Source organism: Brassica oleracea, chromosome C4, assembly GCF_000695525.1.
Source record: "Brassica oleracea var. oleracea cultivar TO1000 chromosome C4, BOL, whole genome shotgun sequence".
NCBI classification, from domain to species: domain Eukaryota; kingdom Viridiplantae; phylum Streptophyta; class Magnoliopsida; order Brassicales; family Brassicaceae; genus Brassica; species Brassica oleracea.
Window position 1 is genome coordinate 52,299,778 of NC_027751.1, and position 8,067 is coordinate 52,307,844.

At 35.8% G+C, this 8,067-nt stretch overlaps 2 protein-coding genes across 2 annotated transcripts; both read left to right on the forward strand.

The window, feature by feature from the left end:
* Positions 1 to 1,980: 1,980 nt before the first annotated feature.
* On the forward strand, positions 1,981 to 2,911 carry LOC106339920. Its single transcript, XM_013778787.1, has 3 exons — positions 1,981 to 2,489; positions 2,570 to 2,688; positions 2,719 to 2,911. Exons 1-2 carry the CDS (start codon positions 2,048 to 2,050, stop codon positions 2,647 to 2,649), a joined length of 522 nt encoding a protein of 173 aa, XP_013634241.1. The 5' UTR covers positions 1,981 to 2,047; the 3' UTR covers positions 2,650 to 2,688; positions 2,719 to 2,911.
* Positions 2,912 to 3,293: 382 nt separating this feature from the next.
* LOC106339213 (U11/U12 small nuclear ribonucleoprotein 35 kDa protein-like) lies at positions 3,294 to 6,050 on the forward strand. Its single transcript, XM_013778005.1, has 6 exons — positions 3,294 to 3,829; positions 4,899 to 5,040; positions 5,098 to 5,149; positions 5,246 to 5,316; positions 5,417 to 5,507; positions 5,592 to 6,050. Exons 1-6 carry the CDS (start codon positions 3,567 to 3,569, stop codon positions 5,777 to 5,779), a joined length of 807 nt encoding a protein of 268 aa, XP_013633459.1. The 5' UTR covers positions 3,294 to 3,566; the 3' UTR covers positions 5,780 to 6,050.
* Positions 6,051 to 8,067: the final 2,017 nt, after the last annotated feature.

The window sequence follows — 8,067 nt, forward strand, 5'->3', positions numbered from 1 at the left end:
TTTGTTGCTTGAGTACTTTAGGTACTGTGTTTGACATGCATTAGAATTAAATTATATTTATTCGGAGTGCTATGTCCGGGTCCATGGACTTCGGGGTGGCATCCCATACCTCACTGAGCGATTCCCCTGTCGCTCACCCCTCACTCTTCCCCTTTTCAGGTGAGACAAACAAGTATGTGATATTTGGACGGACTTGGTGCTATTGGACTTTTCTTTCGGATTTTATTTGGGCATGGGTGAGAGTTGTCGGGTTTATGGGCTTTTATATTACAGGATATTGTTGGTGGCCCGTCGTCCTTAGTGTCAGGGAGACGGGTATCACATTGTTGTATGATGACGCGTCGGGGGTGACACGCTGTCCTCCATATAGGAGGTGACGGGTGTCACATTTATATTCATATAATTCAAACTTAACTATATTCTACAATTTAAATAATTAGATAGGTGGCTATATAAAATATATTACAACAACAAAAAATAATTTATCTTACTTATATACATGATAGATTTTGTCTCGATTTGGTAAGCGACCGTAATAGTAATCCCATTGATTTGCCATCTCATTAACATTTGTCGATTATTAAAGAAGATAAATCACACTTTTAATTTGCTTGCCAATATCTACAAAATAAGATAAAAACAAAATGTTATGGTGGAATCTAAAGTTACTTGTCGTATTAAAAATTGTTTTTAAGTCGTAAGGTAATGTAGTAAAACTGATGTGGCGCATCTCGAGGCCAGTGACTTCTGGCAGGCCGAAAGTGATTTGTTTATAATTAGATTTGCAATAATTAAATTATCTAACAGCTTCGTCTCCACAGATCTCTAATAAATTAGTTTTTTTCTTATTTCTATGTTTTATAGTTGTTGAGTACAAATGTATTTCAGTAATAATTGAAGCAACCTAACAAGTTTGGAGCAACGACTTCTTGTTGCGGCCGCGAGGAGTTAGATATGAATTTGTGACTAACACATGTAGTATAATATATACACAAGCATCCTTTTGAAGTTTGATTCTACATGCATAGACTATAGACTTTTTAACACTCAAAAATCTTCCTTCCACACTCTCATTTTTCTTTTAGCATATGGACCCATAACCTACGTATATATTTCCTTTTTCCTTGATTAAACCTGAACTGTGACATGAAGACAACTCTATCTAATACAAAGATCATACTCAATAAATTGAAACTTCACATACATACATTTATATACTCAAAAATGTTGCAAAAACTAATGCAAGTCTTAATAATAGTTAGGTCAACTCTTCTATCAGTCTATCACTATTTTTGCTGGTTTATATGGAAACGTTATGTGATATGAAAGTTAGGAGAACCTGTAGCGTCTAAAAACCTAACTAGACGAATTAATATTTTTAGAATTGTAAAAATCAATTTGTCGGTTTTCAAGTCATACCAATTGAGTTTCTCATGATTTGTGATGGTACGTAGTTTCCACATGCAAGGTAAACCTAACTTCTAAACTACAATTTGATTGATGAAGAAGTAACAATGATTCGGTATACAATCACACATAAGATTACATTCAAACAATGTAAAATACATTTTAATTTACCATTTATTCAGATTTTAAAGTAATTTTAGAGACATATAGTTCTATAACTAATTAACTAATGTTATCGACATTAGACCGTAGCAAATAGTAGATGAGACAATTCGTTGATCTAGATTTGAAAATGACATCACATATTTGAAAAGTCTTTTATTATATTTTTACTGCTTGACAAACGGTGGGAATAATTGGCCAAAAGGTGCTCGGAGATGAGACAATTCGTTGATCTAGATTCTACAACGCACATGGTAGGCCCCAGTTTTCCGGCCCAACTCCGGCTTACACGTTCATGGTAATAACAATGATGATGCATCATCATGTAATAATCACACACTAACCACATGATGATTATGAAAGAGACAATAAATAATCGTCTCACGTTGATAGCTTTATAAGCACCTCTTCACCCTCTTTCTATCTTCACTTTCTCTCTTCTCTCTCTCTCCAGCAAAAAAGAAAACAGAGTTTCACAATGTGCGACTCAGATTATCTCTCTCGCTGTTCCTCATACGAGGCAGACGTCGATTCAGACTCCGACGTCTCGAGCACCAGCTCGTACAGCGTATCCGAGGAAGAGATAGACAATGGCTTTGATGGTGAGTCGATGAAGAAGACCAAGAAGCTGGAGAAGAAGAAGAGCAATGTGTTGCTTGAAGGTTACGTTGTAGATGATTTGAAGAGGACCAAGAGTTTAACAGACGATGATCTCGAGGAGCTTAAAGGCTGTGTAGATCTAGGCTTTGGGTTCAACTACGAGGAGATACCTGAGCTTTGTAATACTTTACCAGCTCTCGAGCTTTGTTACTCGATGAGTCAGAAGTTTATGGATCAAGATCATTCGCCTGAGAAGAAAACGCCGATGATGCTTGAGTCTCACGTTAGTCCTATTGCTAGCTGGAAGATCTCTAGTCCTGGTAAGCCCTATTTTTCAAATGTTTTAGTATATTCTTTTTTGTTGCATTTTCAAGATTTACTGATTATTATGAAAAATCAGGGGACAATCCTGATGATGTCAAAGCAAGGTTGAAGTTTTGGGCACAAGCTGTGGCATGCACTGTGAGATTATGCACTTGAGAAGATGAAGATTTGGATTTGAAGCAATCAAAGCTTTAATGGATCAAAGAAGATGATGAACAAGACTATTGCAGCAGGAGTGATATCTCTTTATATGCTGTTCTGTTCCAGCTTTTAGGAGACTGACCTGCTTGAAACACCCCATTTGTTGTATGAGTTGTGTATGCTCAATGCTTAATTGCCAAGGAAAGATTTTGCTAGGAAAATTTGTTGTAATGCATTTATATAAGATCAAATAAAATAAAAAAATTCTTTTGTTGAAGATTGGTACCAAGAACATTCTTGTTTACAAGATAATTATTCACACTGATACTCTGATTGAATCAAATTAACAAGCATACATGTATAGAATCATAATAAAAAAAAAGTGGCTCTCATTCTCAAACTTGGACATGTTCAATGCTTCTGCTCTCTTGTCCTAACCAAATCGGTCCACATTACATATTTACATTCATTGTTGTCTCCATAAACATTTCCAGAGAAAAATATATTGTTGTCTCTTGGCCTTTAATTAAAAAAGTGTACAACTCTCACAAGATTATGTTGCTTCAATTGTACAAGCTCTAAGGTTCACACATGAGCTTTGCAGGAGTTATTGCAACCTAAATGCCCCCAAAGAGTTTGGCAATAGTTGCATTCCAAGTTCTAATTACAGATATATGTATACATTTCTCATAACACATTATAAAGTCTCTCTAACTTTCAAGCTATGTTTGTTTTCTTGTCTTTCTCCAGAGAGGGGGGGAGTGAGATTATATGATAGAAATAAATACTTTGCATTTTTAACTCCAATTCACACCACATTCAGGTTATATTGGGCCTCATGGGCCTTAAATTGAAACGACGGCATTTACTTGCTCTCCTATAGTTTTTCAAAACTAGCCGGAGCCACCGTGAGAGAGAAGAGAAGAAGGAGAATGAGCGGCGGAGGAAACAACAACGTAGTGAACAAAGTGTTCTACGCGACGTCGTATCATCCGATACAAGCCGGAAGTATCGACGGAACCGACGTTGCTCCACATGATAACGGCGTTCGTCGAGCTCTCCTCTGTTACAACGCCGGGGTACTCTTCCAAAACGGGGTACTCTTCCAAAACGGCAGCAGAACACGAATCCATCAGATTGAGGGCTGCTTCATCATTAGGCTTCTCAAACTCATGAACTTGAGAGAATCTATAGTGTTTTAACGAGGTTAAGAGAGAATCCTCGACAAATAAATATAAATACAACCTTCATCAAAGTCTAAGGTCCATGAACAATGCCAAACACTATCAACTCTTTGACTGAGTGATGAATGAAACTACAGCAAAATGCAAGTACTTTTTTGCAATCATGCTCTAAAAATCCATCAAAGACACTCTGTCTTTAGACATGAGTTCCCTAAAACCTCTAGAGAAGACTACAAAGTCAGCAAGACCTAAAAGAAAACAACATCGGACACAATGAACAAACTAATGAACAGAACCAAAACTGTAAAGCAGAAGCCTTTACACCAACCATCACCATTGACATTCTATAGAAGTAAAAGGTGAGAGTTTTACCTAGAAAAGTCACGACCATCGATCCGGACAACGATCAGGTTAGGAAACATAACTTCGTCTTCGAGTTCGAACGACTTGACATACTCGTACTTGCTATTCGCCATACTTGTACACTTTTTAACCAAAACTGTCTGCTTTCTTTTGTTCTTTGATCGTACTCTTGACGTCGAACCTTTTAAAGAAGACCTCCTGACGCCATGGCCAGCGAGCTGTGGTTCGGTTCTCCCTCAGTTGATCGGCGACGGCGACGGTGACGGCTCCTCTTCCACTAAGCTTCGTCGCTTCTTTTCTACTCCTGGGCTTCTTCTGCCTCTGGGCTTTTGTCGTTTACTGCATCTACTTTAGCAGAGTTCTAATCGAACCGGCTACTAAACCGAAAGCTGAGCCTTCCGACGACCTAAACCGATTCTCTACACCACCATCACCGTTCTTTCAAAAATTGTTTAGCGCACTTAAACCCTAAACCGGGGATCTCCGGTTCGGTATTTTAGCTTAGACCCAAAGGGCCGGGAAGTGTACAGTTAACTGCACTAAACAATTTTTGAAAGAACCGTGATCCCCGGTTTACGGTTTAAGTGCGCTAAATAGGCCTATTGCCATATGTTTTCAATTTCTACTTAGACACATGTCTCCTAGCCCTCAATTTCTACTTAGACACATGTTTCGTGTTCTGTAAACTCTCTCTCTCTCTCTCTCTCTCTCTCTCTCTTACGTAAAGTTGATTGCTTTGTATGTGTTTTGGTGTTTTGAAGATGACCCTTCTGGAGATTCGAAAGCAGCTGGAGATCCTTACTGTACGTTGTTCGTGGGTCGAATCTCGCATCTTACGACGGAGGAGACTCTTCGTGAGGTAAAGAGTCTGTGTTGTGTTCGTGACGTTAGAGTTGTTTAAGATGATTCTTTACAGGCTATGAGTAGATACGGCAAAGTTAAGAGCTTGCGCTTGGTCAGACACATTGGTAAGTTTGTTCTGCTTACGACGACGACACGAGTTTAGGGTAGTTTAAGATTGTTGTCTTAAGATGTTACATTGTCTTGTTACGTTTTTTATGTAGTGACGGGTGCTTCACGAGGATATGCTTTTGTGGAGTATGAGACTGAGAAGGAGATGCGTCGTGCTTACGAGGTACTACTACGGTGATGTGATGCTAACTTGCTTTGTTCTTTCGTATCTGTTGCTTTGATGGTCAGAAAGTAATGTTCTTTGCGGTGTTTTTTTTTTACAGGATGCTCATCATTCATTTATTGATGGTCGAGAGATTATTGTGGATTATAATAGGCAGCAGTTGATGCCTGGATGGATACCAAGAAGATTAGGTGAGTGTCATTTCTCTTACTCTCCCCCTAGGACTAAAGAGTTAGATCTTAGATTAATCCTTTATTCTTGTCTCTTGAAAAAAGGAGGTGGACTTGGTGGTAGGAAAGAATCTGGACAACTTCGTTTTGGAGGACGAGATAGACCCTTCCGTGCTCCCTTGTATGGTGTTTGCCTTTGCTCTCCTCTTCCTTTTAGCAAACGTCATAAACACAGGCGTTCTCATCATCATCTAGTCGAGATATTCATTCTTCTGACTGAATCTTATTATTAAGGATCAGTGAGAGAGATCGCCTAGTTTCCCCCAAGAGTCCCATGATCTTGAGGGTTTCATCACCTGACTGTGAAAAGCAGCGGTAGATAGTTTCTAGTAGTATTTGACAATGGAACTTGTTGTTCATTAGGCTAGTTGTTGTATTTGACCATCATGGATTTTGGAACTAATTGTTTTTTCTTCTAAGAAGGAAGTTCTTTTTGTTTGTTTGGGGAATGATTGTGCTGAGAATTCTCATGATACATAGTGTAATTTCACGAGTTTAGTGATCTGAGAGGTTAATAATGCAAAGTAGTTTGAGAGTGTTTCATGTTGCATAGTAAGCTTGGCCCTGAAATCTCAATCACATTTTGAACTATAATAAGTAACAACTCAACGATCAAGTCTAACATAAATATAAAAGCTGACAGTGCCGACTATTCAAGACAAGGATAAGAATCAGGTCTGCTTTGTTCTCATATTGTAGAACCAATGAATACACTCTTACAATAAAGATCTAACAATCAGAACCCAAACCAGAGATGATATGACTTTAGTGCGGGAGTGGCTAATGCTAACTAAACAAACTACATCGTTTCCGCAATGTCCTCAATAACAATCACGGTGTCAATATATCACAAATAATATTTGAAAATTTATAACATACTAGTGAAATCTACTTAAATTGTGAAAATCACTCAGCTTTTAATCTCCACACAAGTTCAACATCCAAAAATTATTTTCAAATATTTCTCATGTTGGTATTTATTTCAAATATAGCTCTTGTGTATGCTTGATTTTGAATTCCACTGATAGATTAGTAGATAATTGGAAATGAAATAGTATTATATTTCTCTTTTGTCAAAATTTTTTGTCTTGGATTTATTTTGTTTAAGGTTTTTTGTCTGTTTCATTTTTTCCACTTATGATTATGTCAAATGTCTTGATTTTAGATAACATAGCGTCCAACTTACCGTTGTTGCTGCTTAGATATCTAAATGTGAACCTTTTAATTTGATTAAGATTTATTAATTTCTTTAGAAATTTACAAAATAATTAAGTTACATATGTATTTTTAATTAGTCATCACAGTCACTAAACATAATTATGTGTTATATTTTATGCGGCAAACATATATCTTAGCTATCTTGACATTTAACATTTTCTCTTTTTAAACATGGTTGTTGCAAACGGATTTGCTATGAAAGACAAGAATTGTGCATGTGAAAAAAAAACTCGCCCAATAGTTTTGATAAATGAAGGAACTTGATTGTTCACAGAACTCTTTTATTATGGGGGACGGCTTGAAATAGTTAAGGGTTGTAAGATCTTTTGTAAGCAGAATGAAGAAAGATGAAAGTATTTGTATCAGTATGTCGCTGAGCTCTATGTTCTCATTTTGATTTCACACTATGCTTCTGTTCAAAAAATTTATTTTTATGTGATTTTCTTATTCAACAATCTGACTTTGTTTTGAACAACTAGCGTTTGCCAAATAAAACCTAAAGGTACTAAGATGATCAAATATGTTCTGAATTCACCTGAAGAGATATGACATATAAATTATTAATCAAATTTGAAGCGAAAATATTGATTAAAAATAAAACACTTGAAGCATATATAATCTTATAAGATTAGCCAAAGAAAACAAGTATTGAAATTGAAAATAAGCAACATAAAATAAAATTAAAACCATACATAGTAGTGACTTAATATTCTGGTAAATTTCTTCCATATTCACCAAGTATCATTAAAATATTGTTGGAGGAACAATTAGCAATTACCAACGAAAACTAAGAGGATCAAATCTAATTTGAAATTCGCCGAAAAGAGATTTGACATATAATTTATAAATCAAATTTGATGGAAAAAGATTGATTAAAAAATAAAATACTTTTAGAATATATAATTTCATAAGATTAGCCAAAGAAAACAAGTATTAAAATTGAAAATAAACAACATAACATAAAATTAAAACCATAGATAGTTATGACTTAATATTCCGGTAGATTGCTTCCATATCCTCCAAGTGTCGGTTAAAATATTGTTGGAGGAACAATTAGAAATTGCCAACGAAAAACTAAAGGTACTAAGAGGCAAAATCTAATTTGAATTTCACAAAAAGAGATTTGACATATAATGTATTAATCAAATTTGATGTAAAAAAGATTGATTAAAAATAAAACACTTGACGCATATATAATTTTATAAGATTAGCCAAAGAAAACAAGTATTAAAATTTAAATTAAGCAACATAACATAAAATTTAAACAATAGATAGTAGTAACTTAATATTCCGTTAAATTGCT

Bases quoted from the DNA above. Each gene is read 5' to 3' on its own strand.
- LOC106339213 (XM_013778005.1), top strand. From the start codon at position 3,567: ATGAGCGGCGGAGGAAACAACAACGTAGTGAACAAAGTGTTCTACGCG. The intron at 5,041-5,097 runs GTAAAGAGTCTG...GATTCTTTACAG, and splicing joins CGGAGGAGACTCTTCGTGAG to GCTATGAGTAGATACGGCAA. The intron at 5,150-5,245 runs GTAAGTTTGTTC...TTTTTTATGTAG, and splicing joins GCGCTTGGTCAGACACATTG to TGACGGGTGCTTCACGAGGA.
- LOC106339920 (XM_013778787.1), top strand. From the start codon at position 2,048: ATGTGCGACTCAGATTATCTCTCTCGCTGTTCCTCATACGAGGCAGAC. The intron at 2,490-2,569 runs GTAAGCCCTATT...ATGAAAAATCAG, and splicing joins CTGGAAGATCTCTAGTCCTG to GGGACAATCCTGATGATGTC.